Raw genomic sequence first — 22,728 nt, 5'->3', positions numbered from 1 at the left:
AAGTGGGCTTTGAAGGTAGTCAGTCCTGTGGACCGTCCCCTCCCAACAGTAAAGGTCAATCCCTGCGCTAGACCATCCTATGGACGGATTTACTGATGGCCAACACAATCATTATATGTGTCCTGCATCAAGATGTCAGAGGCATAAAAAAACTCTGTATAAATAAAACTGTAACTTTTAATGACTTAACTTTGTTTGCTACCTATCAGCAGTGTGCGAAATTCGCACTAGCCTGAAGGGTTTTGGCTAGTGAAAATCCATTCGGGCTAGTGGGAACAATTTAAAAATTTATATAGTCGGGCTACTAAGAAATTTTACTTTTTATATATGTAAGAATTTGGGCTAATACTTTAAAATCTGAATTTCGCACACTGTATCAGTATATGAAACATAGCAGCAAATATGACACAACAACTTAAATTTCCTTCTCACAAAATGACTAGAAGACTTTGATCACATTATAACTGCAATGCATTGTAGTTAGTTCAGTTTTAGATAATCAATATTTTATGTATAAAGGTTTGCTTAAGTGGCATCTATAAAACCTTCAACAGGGTATATCTATTGCTGTAATTCAATAGCATGAGATGATCCTTAAAATGACTGCCAAAATAAATGAAATAATGTTATGTACACATACTTTCCTATCAAACAGTATGGAATGACCAATGGAAATCTGTTGCCATCTTCTTCAGTTCGTGTCTATTATCTCGATCTTCTCAGTAATCAAGAATTGTTGATGTTTGCGTGTGACAGTATTATGCGTATCCATTTTTGCGATGTATTTCGTGTACAGAGACAGAATGACCAGTTGCGAAATTTAACGACTTATAGTACAGTAAACTGCCATTATAACCTATGCAGGGACACTAATTAGTTATTTCTTAAATATTAAAAAAAACCCCGGCTGTGTGCAAACAACACTGTCACTAATCGACTGTTTTCATGCTTCATTGCATGCCATAGTAGGCCGCATTACCGGTCTGCGATAAATGGGCGTTACAATGTACTTCAAACAATCTTGGTAGAGTTCCAACAGACGATGCTTCATGCCAAATATCTATTAAAGCCTTAAACCTTGCAGTTTTAGAGAGATTTTTTTCCTTTCGGTTGGCATGCAATTCTTTGAAAAACTTTCACTCTTGGCAATTTACATCAAGACTGGCCCATCGATTTAGTAGGAGATGTCATTTAAGTAAAAATGTTGACACACGACCCCCCTAGACGAAAAAAGACAGGTCATAATAGCATAGATGAGCTAAAAAAATTTTTTAAATTGGGAATTTTGGGGTACGAATTGGGAAAAACTATGCATATTTGGCATTGGGAAAGGGTCCGACTATCGGACCCATGAAGGCAGTAGAAACAGGCCTCAGGCCATTCATCAGGAATTTAGAGGACAGCCAATTTTGGGACAGACGGATCATCTAGTAGTGGGGGTGTAAAAAGGGCCATTTAGAGGAAACATTTCTTTATTAATAAGTACCTTTTTCCTCCATGGATATGGTCCTGCACCATAATTATACACAACTTCTTCTCTGCACGAGAGATGACACTGGCACAGTCACCTGTAGCGTCTGTCCAGTGGCAGAATGTCACGGAGGGCAACAAAATACAAGCTTGGTAGACCCTCCTCCTCAAAGCACTGCACTTTGCAATTGGGGTGTGTGGAGTCATTTACAAGCCTTCCAAAACTGCCATCTTCTGTAGTTCCATCAAACCTAATTGAAAGAGAAATAAACAATAAAAGATTTGTAAAAGTTAATCAATATTATACATATTTAACCATATAGTATATAAAATTTTATAAATATTTTATATTTATATGCAAGTCACTACAGTGGCACATACACTATGTAAGTCATGAAATTGGCATACACACTAGGTGAGTCACTAAACTGGCATAAAACTATGGAAGTTACTACATGCACATTGGCATACACACTATGCAAGTCACTACAGTGGCACATACACTATGTAAGTCATGAAATTGGCATACGAACTAGGCGAGTAACTACAGTGGCACACACACTATGTAAATCATGAAAAAACACTAGGTGAGTCACTACACTGGCATACAAACTAAGCTAGTTACTTCATTGGCATACAAACTATGCAAGTCCCTAAAGTGGCTTACACACTATGTTAGTCATGAAATTGGCATACACACTAGGCGAGTCACTACACTGGCATACAAACTAAGCCAGTCACTTTTTTTTATACCACATTTATATTGCGCCATTTTCATACTCGATATGTGCGTTCAAAGGCGCTTTACATTTTTGCCCTGATCACTGGGTCATAAGTCGTCCGTTAACATCTTGGCGCAGTATGCAGCCACTGCACATTGGCTTATTTCCCTCACAGGTACCCATTTATACACCTGGGTGGAGAGGAGCAGATGTGGGATAAATTTCTTGCTCAAGGAAATTTCAGTGGTCAGGGCGGGATTCCAACCCGGGACCTCTCGATCCCTAAGCCAGCGTCCTACCATTAGACCACTGCTCCCTCTAGTTACTTCATTGGCATACAAAATATGCAAGTCACTACAGTGGCACACACACTATGTAACTAAGTCATGAAATTTGCATACACGCTAGGAACGTCACTACGCTGGCATACAAACTATGGACTTTATAAGTTATAACATTGGCATAAAAACTATGCAAGTCACTACAGCGGCAGACACACTAGGCATGTCATGTAATTGGAATACACACTAGGCAAGTCACTACACTGTCATACAAATTAAGTTAGTTACTACGTTGGCATACAAACTATGCAAGTCACTACAGCTTACAAACTACTCATATAAATATATATCGACCTCATATTGTTGAACGTCCATTTACAATAGCATCGTTTCAACAAGTTAAGAAAAGTAGGAAGCTTTAACGGCTGCAAACAGTGCAGATGATCATGCAAGAGTTACTTAATATAAAATATAAACATTATTTTACTAGTTGCATTACAATAAAGTTAATAAAAACTTACAAGTAATGCTATTCCAGATCTAAAAACACTATCATTGTTCCATTCCGATTGTACCGTATGGCACTGTGTCAATTGAAAGTTGCATTGTTTAACGTCATTGGTCGGTTATAAATAACTTGTTTCTCTATACATAGGATTATACGAAGGACTTGACGAAATTAATACCAGGAATGCCTAATTGATTTTTGGTTAGAACTTTAATCTTGCCATGTGTGTAATTAATATTATCATGTGTGTTTATTAATATTATTAATTATATTATACTTATTTTTGTATTTCATTTAGAAATATATTGTGTAGATCTGTTAACTAACTGATTTTAGCAAAACATAAGGGCCTGCAGACAGAGAACTGCTATAATATTTTTGTTCAAAGTAGTTCTATAATTGAGAGTAACAGATAAATACAATTTGTGTGTTATGTTGTTTTTTTTCTCAAAATGTATACAAAAAGTTATATTCTAATATAATTCTCACACTTCTTTTAAGGAGCTATCGTAATTCAAGTAGGCGCGGTTGATGATGGGAATGTTCTGGTGCTGGGGCAGCTAAAGTTTTACCTTTGTTTATTTTACTAATACTAATTTTATGTACAAGCAAAGATTAAACAAGAAAAACTGAAATTAACTTGAAATCATTTTATTTTTATTATTTTTTATTTTAATTATTTTGACTATGCCTACGAACATGAATTGATCGGAAACATTTGAATGTAAGCCGATTCTTCATATGAGCCAATTTTGCAGAAAGTAGATCGTCAACATAGTCCGCCTGTAAAGTGTTGTTTAGAAACATACAAGTATTTATGTTTGGCATAAGTGTTAATTTTAGAGATAGTTGCTATAACAAATTACACAAGACAGGTCCTTGCAAGACATTGCACTGTATCAGAATCATGTACAATAAAGAACAGGCAAAATGATAAATTAAATAGGTCTAATATATAACAACATTTAATATCAATTCATTTGGTTCTTCAAAGTTAAACTTTATTACCACTTGCATTCCATTGTCATCATTTTATATTTATATTAAAAAGCGCTCAATTGTATACAGCATCATATCTTTTTTAATCAATTCAACCTAAATAACACTCTTGCAAAAGCGAACTATTGATTCCACCCACAAAACATCCATATTCAGTACTAGGTAAAATAGTGTAGAGCAAACAATATCATTTCTGGAAAGTTTATCAAGTTTGGGTGAAACAATTCATCATTATATCACGTTTCTATAAATTACTGTTTCCTATATGGAAAATATTCGTTTTAGTATAATATAAATGCTGGACTGTGCAAGAAAATATGGAGCAAAGTAGCCTACGCTCTAATGTGCTATTATAGACAATTTGAAGAATGACGTTACGCGCACCTGCTATTTTCTGACTACGCCCACTAGTGGGAAAAAGGCAGTTGGCTTTACGCTGATCTATAGATTATGTTGAAAATAACTGTAATTTCGCAATTATTTAACTCATCAAAACACAGTGAAACTCAATTATATTAATAACTATTTATAATAAATAACTTTAATAAAAAACGTAAGATTGTATTTTTGTTTTCGCTAATAAAGCATTTGAAGTTATGAAATCAACTTGTTCAACATAAATATACACAAACAATATTTAGGTGACAACTACTTGTACAAACAAGTTAACACCGTTTGATTATCATTGGTTTATCATTTAAAGTTGTTTCAGCATATATATGGTTCTAAAATAAACTAAATGGACTAAGCAATTAATCCAACATGTATAAAAAACATTTCTTATTAGATTGCATTCTTTGATTTTTACGATAAATTGAATATTGAAACCTTACCAAGTCTGGACAAAATTTAAAAGCACAAATGGAAAGTGGCTGTCTACTTTAAAATAATTTGCATGTGTTCACAAGCGTCGACACTCGTGATTTCAACATGTAAACCGTGGTATAATTGGCCCTTTGTTTGACATATACTTCCTATTAACACGGGTGTCATAAACTTTAGTGACCCAAAGTGCCCGCCCCCAACAGGTGGCGAATGTCTGTCCAGTAATTAAACAAGATTAATAATGCTTTCATCTTGAACCTTAAAAAAAGCATGCAGTTGTGTCATTTTTTATCTCTTTCTTCATCTTAATAAATACATTTTATAATATAGAAGAAACAATAGACAATAAATTGTTGCATATAAATAATTTTTTTTATAATACTATCCAATAAAATGGTGGTTCAGTAAACATAAATGTTTGAATGCAATCAGCGAATGCTCGCACTTTTAATCATTATCAACTGCATCATCATCATCATCATCCCCATCATCACTTGTATAGTATAGATAACCTGTATCTTTCTATTTTTTTTTTAAAGGGATGACCTTGTAAGCATGTTATATTACGATTATTTTAGTATCAAAATGTCATTATGTGGTGAACAAATTCAATGTTTAATAATGAATTTGATCAAAAACTATTTATCCTTAATACAAACATTGGAAGCTCATCGTACATCAGTGGCATATATTTTGATCGAATAAATTATGAAATCATTGCTACATATGTATATATGCGTACTACAATGAACAAAAACACAATATATATACCTATTTATTTATGTATTTGTCCATTGAAGGATAAAATAGTTTTATATTGATGTAATTATTTTAAATTGATATTATGAATCATTTGTAGGTTCATTTTACTCTCAAATTTACCACCTACATTTGTGTATTACAAATACATACAGAACTAACGAGGTTAATTCATTAAAATGATTCCAACAACTGCTCCAATATTAATTCAAAAAGATTATAACTTTTTTTCCCAATAAAATACTTTTATTTCTGTCACAAAACATTTGACAGAGCTTCCAAGTTGAAGACCAATGGACGGTGAACCTCAATCATTTACAAATGTAGGCTTATTATTACAAAAAATAACAATACAATTATTCCAAAGCCGATGTTGGTGTGGTGTCATATAGTTCTTAAATTCATTTATTGTGTTAAAGTATTCATTTTAGAAGTTCTTTCTCATTTTCTGATAAAAACATGACTTACTGCATATATTTTCCATAGCCTCAGGGTACCGATTCTCGAACGGAACCAATTCTCGAACGATTTTTATAAATTATAAAATTTACACACGGTGGAATAGTTGAATTTCAAGGACCACAATGGAAATAAGGGATATAGAGAATACTAGGTCGGTGCCGAATAAAGCAAAGTTTATTTTGCGAGGCTTAGAAAATCTGAACCACGAGCCTTGGCGAGTGGTTCAGATTTTCGTGCCGAGCAAGATAAACTTTGCTTTATTCGGCACCGACCTAGTATTCGATTTATCCCATCAATTTTCTTAGTCGTAAATTATTTCTTTAAACATAGAATAGGAAAATCAAACTAGACGGAAAATCCCAAAGATAATTTAAGCAAACATTGTTTCATTTTTTTAATTGTGTCGAGCCTAACCCTTGTCAAAAAATAACCCACTTTCATACCAAAACACACTTAAACCAACATAAAACTGTGTTTTTTCTGAGTTTTTCTTAGCGGAAGTTGGTTTTTGCTAATAAAAGTGAGTTTTATGTGCGCTAAACTGTGCTTAACTGAGTTTAAAGTTGGTTATTTTAAGAAGATGTGTGTTTAAGCGAGTTTTTTTCAGTAAGAAGTCGGTTTTTTGTGTGTCAAAAGTGAGCCTTTTTATTTATGAGTTGGTTTATGTGTGTTTAAGTGTGTCTTTTTGTTTTATAAGCGAGTCTTTTACAACAGAAGTTGGTCTTTTTTTAAACAGAAGTGGGTTTAAGCGAGTTTAACTTGGTCTTTTTGTAAATAAGTTGAGAGCTGCAACGAGGCTTAAAGACTCACTTTAACACACTTTTCAACAAGTTGGTCTTTTGTTTATTAATATAACTCATCAATGAAACAATAATTCTTCAACTGGGTCTTTGTTTGATGTTAAAAATAAAACAAGTCAATTGTAAAGGGGCTTTTTTTACAGCTTGTTTGCTATTGTCCCTATTGTACATTTGTGTGCTCCCCATAATTTTTAGGGAATATTGGATGAAAATGGCTCTTTCAGAACATCACAGGTTCACAGATGGACAACAAGTATCACTGACAAAAACTAACAATGGTCAAGCTTAGTTTTATACATGAAAATGAAAGAGTTTGTGTTTCACTTTGAATTTTTTCTTTATGTTTGTTTTTATTATAAACAATATCTTATGATTGTTTTATGTCTTAATTTTTTATTTTTTTTTAAACAATCTCATATGATTGTTTATATTTGTTTAAAACAGTATTTACTTGTAAAATCTGCATATTTAAATAATTATGGTATTGGAAACATTATTTTGGAAATAATCTATTTATTTTTGTACATAAGTTATGCAAGATTTTGATATTTGCATATGATACCATCATATCCATTTTCTTAATTTGGAATAAAATAATAAAATGCCAAACATTACCTGTGTTACATAAACTGTCAACAAAATAACAAGACAATACCTTAAAACACCCTTATTTCACACCACTAACAATAAACAGATAACAATCTGTCAGGCATTCAGAGCTAAACAGGGTACTGATTATCTAGGGGTAGATAAGGCTACTGATGGGGTCCTAGAGATAAGGCTGTGTGGAATAAGATATAAGGCTTTTGATTGGCTATTGCACTGAGGAAGTTATCTTTTTGAAAACAACAACTTTTGAAAAATAAGCTGGTGTCAGCAACTGAATATTGAGCTAAATTTAATTCAGCAACATTAATATAAAGAAGTGAAAGACTTATAATGGTAGTGTAAAATGTCTTGAAATTCTGTCAGCATGAAGTATTGTGTGATGAAAACAATGTGTTTTTTACTGCAATGTGGAAATCAATAATAAGTTGGTTGGAAAGGAGGTTGAACTGCCTGTTGTTGTTTTTGGAATACTGAAGAACAGTTTTAACAGGTTTGTATTGTCATTTCTTCACCCCTTTTTTTATTTAGTTTATTGAATTAATTATGATCATTATCATATTTATGTATTGTCACTGGGAAATGTAAATGGATAAGTTATTGTATTGCAATTTAAAGGATAAACAACACATTTTGAAGCAAAAATAGATAAACTTACACATGAAAAAGTGTAAATGTTGTGTACAGTGAATAATTATGGTTGTGTTTCATGGTTATTGTCATCTAAAATTTTATTTATATCTATTTCTGGTTATTACTGAACGGATTTCTTTCCCTCTTACTTAATTAGAACTTATATATTTTAATTTTGAAGGTTAAACTCTTGCCACAAGGCAAAATTGACATCGTTGGGAAGATCCTTTGGGAAGAATGTGCATCATCGCCTGCCTGATGTATGGACTTTTAAACCTGGTTTTTACCCTGCACAAGCTGGCAAACTTGAGGGGAACAAGAGTGGGAAAACCTCGCCCTGTCCTTGACCAACCTGTACGAAAAAGTTTGGGCAGACTGTAACCAGATTATGTGCAGAATAAAATACACAAAATCTGTATAGCACCTGTGCAGAAAATATTTGGTGTCCATTAAAAATGAGTTGAAGCAGATTTCTATTTATAGATTTTTTCAATATAAACAAAGAACGAATTCTGTACAAATTTTACGAATTATTTAAATTAAGCAGAATTTTTTAGGGGCAGAAAAAAATCTGGGCAGAATTTAATGTGGGGTGAACCAAAATGTGAGAATGGGATTCTGTGCAAAATAAAATCTGTACACAAAATAAAATCTGTACAAACAAAAAATACTGTACAGAAAAATGAAGCAAAATGTAAAGTAAAATATATAGACTGTAAATATTAAACATTTTTATTTAATGATATTATGACATGTTTATATATTTATATAAGAAAGTAACAAATACTGACAGTCAATAAAATAAAATAATTTACTCTTACACATCCCGTTAAGAAATAAATTCCTATATACAACACACATTATTGTATCACTGTTATATGACATAAAAACACAGTAAATAAAGTAAGTTTATGTTTTAAGAAATTACAGTTATTATATTGAGATGAAAATCCATTTTAGAGATCTTCATTTGCCTGAACTTGACCCTGGTGAGGTACCATCACTCTGTGACTGCACTTAACTGAGCCAGTGGGTGTTGTCAGGGGAAAGTTGCTACACAATCTTTTTTGATGGTTGCTGAAAGCAAAAAATACACATAACTATTTTTAAATCATTTTGTTTAGTCAATCTGAATGAAATGATCATATGGGATCTACTAAAATTACAACTTAAATAACGCAACATGGTTCACCAACTTGCTTCTCTTTTTATTTTGCTTTTCACATTATAAAATAAATTTGACATTTTTTCAGATGTAGGTCATTTCATAGGGTGTTTTATAAAAAGAGAATTTGTAATGTTGATTTAGTTACAAACCCCATTATATTAAGTTTTTGCTTCACACCTTTTAAGTGATAACAGCACCATTACTCTGTGACTGCACTTCTGAGGTCGTTGTCATGGGTAAGTTGCTTCACAATCTTTTTTGAAAATCGCTGAAAGCAAAAAAAAATACAATTTACTATTTAAAAATTACTTTTTTTAGCCAATCTGAATTAAGTGATCATATGGGATCTACTAAAATTACAACTTAAATAATGCAACACCTTTTAAGTGATAACAATCATAGCTTTCGTAAATATGTAATTAAAAAAAAGGCTTTACATTTTGTGGCAGAGTAGTTATTCATAAATAAATCTAAGTATTGGTTGCATTGCCCTTTCATTTGGTCACTGATTAGGCAATTGATTGTTACAACTAAATGTTGGTTTTGTAAGATAGAGATACCTTTGACTGACTTATGTCTTTTATGTGAACTTACTGCAAAGATAATTGGTTGCATCATTTATTTACAATGTTAATCACCCACCAAAACAGATCTTTGTAACTGTTAAATTATATCATTAAATTAAACATAACATTATAAGATAACAATGTAAAGAAAAAAAATACAAACCTGTTTAACAGTTCAAAGCATTTCCAAAAGGGCCGCTTCATAACTCACTGAATTCCTCTTTTAGAGACTTGTTAACACACAAAATGTTGATTTCCACATTCTAATTAATTGTTTAAGAATGTCCATCAAAGTATTTCAGGAAATTGTTAAAACTTCAAAAGTCCCAACATTGCTTTGAAACAACATTTCAGGTCCTGCATGGATCTATGTTTACACGTTCAAATTTGGCTCCCAACCAATCAGAAGAGATTATACACATTCCAGCAAGCCAGTAAAGATAGCCCCAGTTTCACATTACAAGTATCAAGGGTGCAGGATTTGTTTGTTAGGGGTTTATGATTATTTTCAAGTGAACTGTTACAGAGGTGTATACAAGCACTGACATTACAATTTTTCATAGATAGAGTCAGAGGAAGGCAAACTAAACATTTAACCCCAGTGGAAATACATATATACTACCATTAAAGCAAAGCAGTTTTCATAAGTCGGGGGGGGGGGGAGGGGGAATTGAAAAACAATTTTCAATTTGTATTCAACCCTAAATCAAGTTTACTGTAAGAACCTTAATTCAAAGATATTTTATGATTATAGTAGATCTACATGTACTTTAAGTGTTAAAAGGTAAATTATCATTACATACTCACATATTTTAATATTATGACATGTAATATATACATGAATGGCAATTATTGTATAAATTGAACTGAACATAAATATTGTTTTTCTTGTACAGGGCAAATGTTTCTCATAATAAACATTTGGAAACTTGAATCAGAAGTCTATTTTTTTTAATTATCTAAGTCCCATTTTGAAATTTTGTTTCAATAGTTTTCTAAGTCCAATATTCTGCCTTGCTTAATACTGCCAAGTACCAAAATTCTGTCTTGTTAAAATGCAGAGTGCTAAAAATCTGTCTTATAAAAATGAAAAGTATAAAAATTCTGTTTGGTATAGTAATATGTACAGATGAAATTCTGCTTTATTGTAATTCTGCTTAAAAAATCAGTACAGTTTTCCAGGCAGATTCTGGGTCTGTGTCCTCTTTGTACAGAATAAATGAATTCTGTCTTGATTCTGGGCAGATTTTGTACAGACTCAGTACAGAATCTGCAAAGAATTTTCGTACAGGAAGAAAGCTCGATTTGTTGAGAGGTAAACTATACAGGTTATTGCATTTACAATGCCACCAGACCACACAGCCAAATGAGACCACGCATCTTGGTACATTTTCAAACTGCATTTTCTACCAAACGCAATTTCTTTTAATAATTGATGAAAAGTGCTAAGTCACATGTGATCACGGGATTAAAATTTCAAAAATAAACAAACAAAAACAACAAGCAAATAACTTAAATTTATTATTATTAAAGCAACAAGATTACCATAACAGCAATATTTCATAGTTAAGTGGAACAAAAACATAACCAATCAACATGTTTGAAGAATGCCTTGCCCTTTTGAAAGTGATATGGTATTAATCCTTTGCAGATCAACTGGCATAAGAGATGCTCAAGAGGAGAAGGACACAAGCAGCATCAATGGAACAACTACATGTCGCTCCAGCGCCCGCTTTCCAGGTCTCTACCAGCTGCTTTCCAGGTCCCTCCACCCGCCAAGATCAGGTCTAGGTCCCTGCACTGGCTGCTTTCCAGGTCCCCTAGCGGTCAAGGTCTCTCCAGTAGCTGCTGTGCAGGTCCCAACACCGTATGCCGTCAAGGTCCCTCCTTAAGCTGAAATCCAGGTTCCTCATTCCACTGCGGTTCAGGTACCTCCAACAACTGAGATCCAGGTCTCTGCAGCAGCTGCGGTCTAAATACTCCACCCGCAGTGGTCCATTGCGGTCAAACTTTTGCTTTAAAATCTTCCATAAATGTCTATTATTTTATAATGTATTGTAAAAATAATCTGTTAGTATTAATTTGCGGTGTACTATTTTTGTCATATAAACATAATTTTTGTACACATTGTGTTTTTTTCCCTTTTAACCACATTGGGCTTATAATGAACTGTTGTAATTGCTTCACAAAAACCATTTTTCTAGAACATATCAGTCCAAAAATTTTTTTTTCACACTGCAAAATCCCACAAAAGGCTCACAAAAAAACTACTTTCTTAAAAAAAACTCACTAAAACACTGTTAAAACCCACAAAAATCAACTTACCCAAACCCACAAATTGCTTTTGTTTTTTTCACAGATAAAATACTGTTAATAACTAGGTTTAAAGCGAGTTAAAAGCATGTTTTCACTGTGAAAAAAACTAACAAAGGCTTGCTTTCAGCTCACTTTTCGCTCACTTAAAAACCGTGTTTAGCCTGCTTATAGCTCACATAAAAAACACACTTTTTACCCACTTAAAACCAACTCCACAGACAGAAGTTGGTCTAAGCATGTTTAAAAAACCTCAAAAAACCAACTTGTAGAAAATCATACTCACTTTAAACCCACTTAAGATGGTTAAAAAACCCACTATGTTGGTTTAAAGCGAGTTAAACCAAGATTTAACTCAGAAAAAACCAAGTCGGTAAGCTAAAAAACCCAGTCGGTAAGCTAAAAGCGTGTCTGAAAAACCCGCTTTTAGCACAGTGCAAATACCACAGAGTTAAACACAGATGCCTGAAAAAACTCACTTTAAACCCACTTAAGACGGTTAAAAAACCACTATGTTGGCTTTAAGCGAGTTAAACCAAGATTCAACTCAGATAAAACCAAGTCGGTAAGCAAAAAGTGTGTTTAAAAGACTCGCTTTTAGCTCGGTGCCAATACCGCAGGGTTAAACCCAGTTTAAAACTGGGTTATAACCGGATTTTGCTCACTTTTTTGACAAGGGTAATACATTACAAAAAGATCAGTAACCAACCTGTTTTTCGTTAATCATACCTCTACGTCCCCGATTTTTAAGAAATAATGAAAAAAAAAGACACTAAACAACTGCATCTTTAGCGTGAAACAACATGCATTGTGTCGTATGACGTATTAATAATGACGTCACGAGTACGCGCACTTAATATTTGTAAATAATGTTTATTTGCTTTTTGAGTTGCATTATGTGTAAAAACTATATTACATCTTGGTATCAAATTGTTTGTTTTGTTGAATCTGATTCGATTTTACTAAAAATGATTACTTTATAGTTGATTCCGAGTAATATGAACATTCTTCGCCGCGCGTGACAGCTATATTTCAGCACTGCTGAAATAAAGGTAAATTTATTCCACAGTGGTTTATTTCGACAATGCACGTCTGATGATGGGATAAATTACTCTTTTTTGTGTAATTCTTGGCGTTAGTGTGCATGCCATTGTGCATTCTATGCATGTACTTTTCAATTATGATTGTTTTTACTTCATATTGTTTTATGTACATGTTGTTTCGATGCATTGTGAGTATGTATGCTATCTCCGAAATAAATCTATCTATCTATCTAATTTGAAATCGGGTCCTATTTAAGTAAGTCCAATATAAATACATTCTATTTGCAAACTTCCATTTTGACAGCCTCTTATTGACTTTGTAAACACAACTGCAGACAAAGATTCATTGAACCAAGTAAAAGTTTAATATTTACCACGAAAATGCTACAAGCTGAAGTTGTAAAGACAACTAAATCACCCAGAATTCCTGATTATTCTCGGCATCACTCTGTCCAGCTGTGGAGGATTGTTTGCGGAACTTCTCTTGTAACTCGGTGAGTACAATACTATTTTAAAGGCTTAGGTTGCAATCAACTAAGTTGTTTTATGATCAATTCGTACTGAAGCCAACTCGTAACTCGGTACCATTCAACCACATTTATAACTCGGTACCATTCAACAACATTTATTGAGAATCATTATACTGATAAATATAGTACATCTATTTAGATTTAATTTTCTCTCTCTCATTTAGACAAATGACACGAAAAAATTCAAATAAATACTCAGTCTGTGCTCTACAAGCAGTAGTTAGAGAAGTCAAAAAAGGAAAATGTTTGTCCAAAGTATCAATTAGTATTAATCTTTTGATTAAATGAACAAAATATATTTGTAATGATTATCCACGTCAGTTGCAATGTAAATGAATTTATTTTACCAGTTTATGTGTGTTGCAAATGTCTGATGGCTTGCATGAGTGAGCGTTCCATAATTGGTTCCGAATCGGTTGCAAAATGTAAACATAACCAACTTCATTTGACCAACGGTAAGGTCGAGTTATTAATACTTGTTTTCTTTACATTTTATAGTTTCAGAAAGAGAAGTCTTTTACATGAAATATCAGCTTAAAACTTGAAACAGTTTGACAAATTAAATAAAATCGGTAAAAAATTCGAGAATTGGTACCCTGAGGCTATCAGTAATCAGCGCTTTTGCCATAGCCCAACCAGTAACTGCGCATGCAAGAAAAATACAGATTGTAAGCAATAACAATCAACTCGTCTATATAACGATCAACTTGTCTATATGATGAATCAGCATACAATTAAATGCTTCCCTTCATTGATGCACATACCTTTTTCTTCATCCTGTTTTAGAAACAGATCTGTCCCACTTATCGCCTAAAGTTCTTGAAATTCTTTCTTTGAGGTCTCATTGCTGACATGATGTCATCACATGGAAGAAGAACCTGACGGAAAAAATTTAAGTTACCTATTGCACAAAACATTTAGCTTTTTAGGCCTGCAACAAATTTGTTCAGCATCTGTACAATGTACAATGCTGTAGGGTACGAGCTTAGAATAGGTACGAACTGACCAGTTACCGATTATGATTCACAAAACAACAATCAATGAAATCGTATTTCGCAAATACTAATGAAAATTGAATACTTTTTCTGTTTCCAATAACGTTGCCATTGAGTTAATTTCCACATCACCTAAAACTTGTAAAAGGTTAGCTTTGAAAATGTTTATTTTGATACAATTACAAGCAAGGACGAATGACATTTGTTAGTAAAATCCACAGGTGGAAGTAACGTACCCTGGATAGTATTTCTTTTTTTTTTTTTTTTGGAGCCCAATATATTCAAATAAATATATAAAATCATGTTTAATGAGAAAAAAAATGACAAAGAGCCATGAAAAAAAAAATCCCCACCCTCTGATATTGGAATCATAACAAGGTCATTAACTAGAATTTATCATAGACCTGTCTTCGCTGGCCGCAAAAATGTCAAAAGTAGCTTTAATCAAAAGCATCCATTGATCCTCCTATGAGCAATTGGACAACCTTTCAAAAATAGTTAACTTCAAAAATATCTGTCCAGTCGTTAACTCACAGTCGGTCAAAAAACGAGCAATATCATGGGACCCCACTGTATCGCGGTACTTGTCGAAAATCAATTACTTGCTTGCAAAAAAGCCGATATATTACCTAAAGTTTATATCCAATCCCTAAAAAAATCATTATTTCACAAAACAAGCGCATTTATTTTACTTTGGTGTGAGAATTAGAGACGTTAAAGAAGAAAGGTCATAACCTGTCAAATCGTCCGTGAAATCTAGGTCACTCCATTATATCGCGCTAATTTTACAAAAGGAAAATTTTTCAAGTATGGTGGGCAACAATTGCCATAAAAAATTTAATAGGGTACATAACATATTTTGTTATCATTATAAACAGTGTAAATCACAATTTTATCAAAAATAAGAAATTTTAATCAGTTTTAACTTTTTCACAGAGAATTAATCTGTGTGTTCAATCATAAGACTGTAAACATGTTTATTCACAATGTGGACACAGAAATTCAGTGTCCCTTCGTATTACTCTCACATGTGTACATAATTTCAAATGAGTCCAATGTGGGCATTTGTCACATTTTCCCCATGTAACCAATGTTATGTATGGGAAATTGTCAATGCCTGCAGGCTCAAAACTATTGCAAACGCAACATGATTCAGAGTCGGTCTCAATGTCCTCATCGCTGTTCGCATCCTCAGGACTCAAAATGGGCACTTGTTGTTTGCTGAGTCCAGATGTACTTGGTATAGGTGCCTTTTGTGTGTCCTTTTCTTTAACTTCAAGATCACGAGCGACTGCTGATTTGTTGGCTGCAGCTGTTAGCTGCTGAACATTCTTTTCGTCCATCATGTTGCCTGTTACTTTAAATGGAGGCACAAATCTTTTAGGCTTGGGCTTAACTGCCTGAGTGATTGTCTTTTTGGAAAAGAAATCAACAGCTGGATATTCAGAAGCTTGTTTTGCATCACCAGCATTCTGCATCAGGTTTGGTGTTCCTTCACTTGCTGTTGTTGATTCCATGGTTATATCCGGTTGATCAAATATTGTAGATGGTGCTATCTGGGAGTCACTAATTGCTAATTTGTTGTATGGTGATATTCCAGTCTTCTTGAATGCTGATATTAAATTTTCTGGAGAAAGTGCTTTCAGATAGGGCTTTGCTGTAAGTTGGGCAATATTGTATTTGGTGATGTTCAAGCCAGGATTTAACTTCATGAAGTGCTGACACTCTTGATAGTATATGTTTTTGAAGGGCCCGAAAATGCCTACATCCAGTGGCTGGGTTACATGACTTGAGTGTGGAGGCAGAACAAAAAGGATGACATTGTTCGCTTTTGCCCATTCAGCCAATGTTAATGAAATGTGTGAGCGGTGACCATCGTACAATATGAGTGTTGGATGTTCGCTGTCTGTAGGAACATAGGCAATGAAATGTTTTGTCAGATAGTTCAAAAACACTGATGTATTGGACCATCCAGATTTCGACATCTCCCCTGCTGACCCTGGACATGCTCCATTCAAAAATTCATCATTCCAGCGTTGTCCTGGGAAGACATAATATGGTGGAACACTTTGACCAGCAGCATTACCAGCTGCTATTATGGTTACTGTAGATGATCTTGCAGAGGTTATATTTTGTGGCACAGTGTCCTTTTTGCAGATGATTTTTGGTGGGGTGTGTTCACTGTTGACACCAGATTCGTCAATATTGAATATCTTCTGAGGTTTATCTATTATTTTGTTCTCTGTTAGTACATTGAAAAGTTCATCATAGTATTTATTTAGTGTTTCTCTTGATGTTTTTGCTCTTGAAAGATCCAGTTTTTGAGGTTTTGATGACTTCAGTTCAGGCCAGCGTTTGCAAAATCCATAAAACCAGTTGTCACTAAGGCATTTTTGGTCCGGCTTCATTGTCTTTCCCAAAGACTCAGCATAATCTCTCCCCATATATTGTACTGATTTCTTGGTGTACCCAAATCCAATTTCAGCCATATAGGTCACGTGGTCGTACAACTTCTTTTCTTCCTCTATTGTGAAAATGGTCTCGTGACCAACTTTTGCCTCAACATCAACGCGACCTTTAATTCTATCCCTAAGTGTTGTTTCTGGTACAGCGAACATCCTTGAGGCTCTGTACGCAGAAACACCACCCAAAGTGGCCTCATACGCCCTCTGGAGATTTTCTCTGTCATACAAGAGACGCTGTTTTTTTGGTTGAGGTTGCTGAAAAAGAGAACAAAATTATAAGTTCAAATTCTCTATTATTGTCATGAAAGCAAAATCAATTCTAAAATTTGCATTTGCAAACTATTGCTTAAATTTGCACATAATTTTTAAATATATGACAACTATGCGCTTCCGTAGATTTTTTATTCAACAGCGGAAGTGACGTGACTGTCAAACTTTACAGACGACCGCAAGCTGTCAAAAGTATTTTTAGGAAAGTTAACACTTTTTAAGACAAACTCTGCAAGAAAATGATGAAATTAATTAGAAAATCATTTCCGATACATAAATAAAACAACTTACCGCGACTCGGAACATCTTTTCGCCGGAAATATGTCAAAAAGAAAACGAAAGTAAGGAGTTGCTAACGTAAACAACCGCTAGGTGGCAGTGGAAGCGAAATATTCAGAGTTATAAAAATAGCGCGATACAATGAATGCCGCGATACAGTGGGGTCCGAGTATATTTCGAGTCCGTTTGTCAACCCGAATAAATCTTCTACAGACTTTCAAACAATATTTTTGAGTTTTTGCCCCTTAATCGATAGCTCGCGTCCTATTCCTTTGAAACAACGAAGCGTGTCATATAATGCATGCATATGCAACCACTTACCCTTAAAAACTAATTCCAAAATGTTATATTTTCTTTGCAACAACTGTTTTAACTCTAAATTTGATTTACTTGAAAACGAAAGAAGCCATCGCTCTTGAACCCGGCTTAGCAGTGAATTACACTGACAGAGCCAGGCACATAATTATCCAATCAACAACAACAACGATGTTTTAATAAATGTGAATAAATGGAAATTACTTATCATTCTGATTGTATTGGAATAAGTTTTTAGGGGTACCTTAAATTGTATTTCCCATCTGAATCACGGTCTTGGAGGACATTTTGGAAAACGCGCGCATGCGCACAATTACTGGAGCAAAATGTGTGAGACATGAAAATGGCAACATCGCGCAAGAGTGTACGGCAACACAGGATGATTCCAATATCAGAGGGTGGGGATTTTTTTTTTCATGGCTCTTTGTCATTTTTTTTCTCATTAAACATGATTTTATATATTTATTTGAATATATTGGGCTCCAAAAAAAAAAAAAAAAGAAATACTATCCAGGGTACGTTACTTCCACCTGTGTACGGCAACACACAATCGCGAATAAAAACCGCCAAGTCAATTCCATGGTAAAAATACATTTTTTAAAAAGTAAATGTCAAATTTAGCCCAAAAAAGCAAAATGTCAAAGTCACTACCAGGTTTTGTGTAGTGGGTTGCCAATATGTAGTGGGTTGTTTGGTGTGTAACGATAGACCGGTAGTGGGTTTCCACCATTTACAAACACACACACACACACACACACACACACACACACACACACACACACACACACACACACACACACACACACACACACACACACACACACACATATATATAACTATATATATAATATATATTTAAGTAATAGTAAACTCCACTGAGGTCCCTATGGCATTATAGTGACCAGCCAGGCAGCCACAAACCGTATATGGACCGAAGCCGTTGGCTGAGGTCCATATACAGTTTTCGGCTGCCTGGCTGGTCACTATAATGCCATTGGGACCGAAGTGGAGTTTACTATTTCTCATATTACACCGAAGAGTTTCCCCTTTACCATTTGTTGTACGATTGTTTATGGTTTAAAAGAGATACACTGAAGAATTTCGCAGGAATAATGACGTCATTTCGTTACAAAATGACGTAATTTTACAGTAAAACAGTGCAAATTTAGTGGTGTGTAACCCCGAACGGTCCATATACAAAAAATAGTGACCGGTCCATATACTATTAGGTTCCTCTATCGCATTTTTATCCCCACGCTTTTTGAAAAAAAGGTGGGGATATTGTGGTTATCTCCGCCGTCCGTCCGTCCGTCCGTCTGTCCGTCCGTCCTGGCCACTATCTCCTCCTACACTAAAAGCACTAGAACCTTGAAACTTACACACATGGTAGCTATGAGCATATGAGCGACCCTGCACTATTTGGAATTTTGATCTGACCCCTGGGTCAAAAGTTATAGCGGTTGGGGTGGGGCCGCGTCAGAAATTATCACTCATTATTTTAGGTTATTTTACATTTACTTCTTTATTTCTACACCGATTCACTTCAAATTGATACTGGACCTCTCTTATGACAATACGGTCAATCTCAACCATGCATGGCCCCATTCCCAACCCTGGGGCGCCCCGCCCACATAGGCCACACCCACCAAAAATTTCCATTTACTATAATTTTTTCATTTCTACACGGATTCACTTCAAATTGATACTGAACTTTTGTTATGACATTAGGGTCAATCTCAACTATGCATGGCCCCAATCCCAACCCTGGGGCGCCCGCCCACATAGGCCACACCCACCAAAAAATTCCCATTTACTATAATTTTTGCATTTCTACACGGATTCACTTCAAATTGATACTGAACTTCTCTTATGACATTAGGGTCAATCTCAACTATGCATGGCCCCATAACCTACCCTGGGGCCCCGCCCACATAGACCACACCCACCCAAAATTGCCTTTACTATAATTTCTTCATTTCTACACCGATTCACTTCAAATTGATATTGAACTTCTCTTATGACAATACAGTCAATCTCAACTATGCATGGCCCCATTACCAACCCTGGGGCGCCCCGCCCACATAGACCACACCCACCCAAAATTGCCTTTTACTATAATTTCTTCATTTCTACACCGATTCACTTCAAATTGATACTGAACCTCTCTTATGACAATACGGTCAATCTCAACTATGCATGGCCCCATTACCAACCCTGGGGCCCCGCCCACATAGACCACACCCGCCCAAAATTGCCTTTTACTATAATTTCTTCATTTCTACACCGATTCACTTCAAATTGATACTGAACTTCTCTTATGACAATACGGTCAATCTCAACTATGCATGGCACAATTACCAACCCTGGGGCGCCCTGCCCACATATGTCACATCCACCCAAAATTGCCTTTTACTATAACTTCTTCATTTCTACACCAATTCACTTCTAATTGATGATGAACTTCTCTTATGACAATACGGTCAATCTCAGCTATGCATGGCCCCATTACCAACCCTGGGGCACACCTAGGTCAAACATTCGGCGTGGGGATACGCGTCGGCCTCTGCAGCGCCATTTCTAGTATAGACTGAAACCGGTCATATAGATATATAAGGACCAATATCTCTGAGGTGTAATATTTAAGTAATAGTAAACTCCACTGAGGTCCCTATGGCATTATAGTGACCAGCCAGGCAGCCACAAACCGTATATGGACCGAAGCCGTAGCATATACAATTTGTGGCTGCCTGGCTGGTCACTAAAATGCGATTGGGACCGAAGTGGAGTTTACTATTTCTTATATTACACCGAAGAGTTTCCCCTTTACCATTGTACAGTGTTGTCGATTGTTTATGGTTTAGATCTAAAAGAGATAAACTGAAGAATTACGCAGGAATAATGACGTCATTTCGTTAAAAATGACGTCATTTTTCAGTAAAACAGTGCAAATTTAGTGGTGTGTAACCCCGAACGGTCCATATACAAAATAGTGACCGGTCCATATCCTATTAGGTTCCTCTATCGCATTTTACGGACTGAAACCGGTCATATAGATATAGAAGGACCAATATCTCTGAGGTGTAATATATATATATAACTATAACTATAACTATATATAATTATATAACTATATAACTATATAACTATATAACTATAACTATAACTATATATCAATGAATGAGATCAAAGATAGCGAATGTCTTTTTCTGTGCAGTTCTTAGCTGCAGCAAACACAGTACGGGATGATACGCGGAGTTTTCGCGGCTTATTTTACATTATTACATATTGCTGGTCATAAACGTATAGATACAGAAGTGAAATTAAAACATATGAGTCAATCGGCCACACGCGAAGTATCCGTACATATTTTAAATATTTATACGCGCGTTCTTCGAACAAACCTGTTTTAGTGGTTTGTCTGGCGTTGCTATTTGATTCGATTATTAACAGTATCAAAATCATTGCGCTCATGCTTAATTCATTAGTCAATATGATGGCATAATTCTTGTTAAAATAAATTAATTAAAAATAATATTTATCATGGTATTGTTGTAAAACACATTAAGAATCTATTATTGACATACCATATTATTTCGCTGGATATCTTCATTTAATATCTGTCTGGTCTAAAGAAAATTCCAGTTCACCTAGTTCACGCTATAGTGTCTTTATTATGTAACGATTATTTTCCTGGCCGCGAACTCCGATCAGCACATAGGGTAGAGACGCAGCGATGACCTGTATGTATACTCTGACATTCACACACAGTGGCCGCAACTTGACCCGATATACCTCGCGAGTTGAAATGCAATGCATTAAAGTGAGTCTTCGCTTCCACTGCTCTCTATACTTTAACATGTTAACATGTTGACAGGAATATGGAAGTTAGTACTAAATATGAGAACAATAGCCTTTAAGTGCAAAAGTTCTCGCTCTGAAAATCTTCTGAAAATAAAAGGTGGACGTACAAACTGTATTGATGTCGAGATTGAGTGTAAAACTGTTCTATCTATTAAGCCTTTTCATTAGATATAAAATTGTTTCATGCTGAACACGCAGTAAAACAGTGTTACAAAGACGCGGACATGTTTCCAATGTTCTGGTCGTATTCTCAAATCAGCAAATGCAGTCAATGAAGTGTGTTCATCTGTTCTTTGCCGCGGGAAGTTTTATTTGAATTCTATTGGACGCTAACAAAGGTCAGGCTAAGGTGAAAAGCTGGCGTTTACAGCTAACGCCGAAACAATTCTTCACAATGGTGACCTATGTAAAAGATCGAGCCAGTCCGATTGAGATAGCTCGATTTTTCTAATCGGCATACCTCGCTGATTATCATTGATAAAATAAAATATTAATAAAACATCATATTCTGGGGAAACAGATTCAATCAGTTTATCAAAACTTTAATTCTAAATTAGTAATTTTGCATCCATTAAATTTTTATGGACCAATGAAACAACTATATATTTTCTCTATTTTTTGTTTGATATTTGTTCTCGATTTTGTAAATAAATTGCGAATGAAAACATGTAAAATTAACTTTTTACGCGATCACAAATCTAATGCGTACAATTTCGATCCTGCAAATTGTAAACGCTGCACTGCTATGATGTATAGTTGTCCGTCCCGCTAGCGCAGTGGTAAGCACGCTCCCTTTTTTACCTGTACGACACCGGTTCGCTTCCCGCTTCCGGTGCAATGTTATTTTTTGTTTGTTTT

At 34.8% G+C, this 22,728-nt stretch overlaps 1 protein-coding gene and 1 long non-coding RNA gene across 2 annotated transcripts; both read right to left on the bottom strand.

The window, feature by feature from the left end:
* Positions 1-9,090: 9,090 nt before the first annotated feature.
* Positions 9,091-10,716, bottom strand: LOC127865496 (uncharacterized). The gene is made up of 3 exons (XR_008042641.1): positions 9,963-10,716; positions 9,411-9,501; positions 9,091-9,142 (listed from the first exon to the last, which is right to left on the bottom strand). It is a non-coding gene; the product is annotated as an uncharacterized LOC127865496 (long non-coding RNA).
* A 3,772-nt stretch (positions 10,717-14,488) lies between these two features.
* On the bottom strand, positions 14,489-17,721 carry LOC127869937 (uncharacterized). The gene is made up of 3 exons (XM_052412595.1): positions 17,707-17,721; positions 15,823-17,400; positions 14,489-14,563 (listed from the first exon to the last, which is right to left on the bottom strand). Exons 1-3 carry the CDS (start codon positions 17,719-17,721, stop codon positions 14,489-14,491), a joined length of 1,668 nt encoding a protein of 555 aa, XP_052268555.1.
* Positions 17,722-22,728: the final 5,007 nt, after the last annotated feature.

Source organism: Dreissena polymorpha, chromosome 2 (assembly GCF_020536995.1).
Source record: "Dreissena polymorpha isolate Duluth1 chromosome 2, UMN_Dpol_1.0, whole genome shotgun sequence".
NCBI classification, from domain to species: domain Eukaryota; kingdom Metazoa; phylum Mollusca; class Bivalvia; order Myida; family Dreissenidae; genus Dreissena; species Dreissena polymorpha.
This window is presented reverse-complemented; position numbering and strand designations above follow the sequence as displayed.

What these genes read in the sequence shown, in the direction of transcription:
- LOC127869937 (XM_052412595.1), bottom strand. An exon ending in CCGACTCTGAATCATGTTGC is followed by an intron (nt 14,564 to 15,822) that starts GTTTGCAATAGT and finishes TTTTTCCGTCAG; the next exon opens with GTTCTTCTTCCATGTGATGA.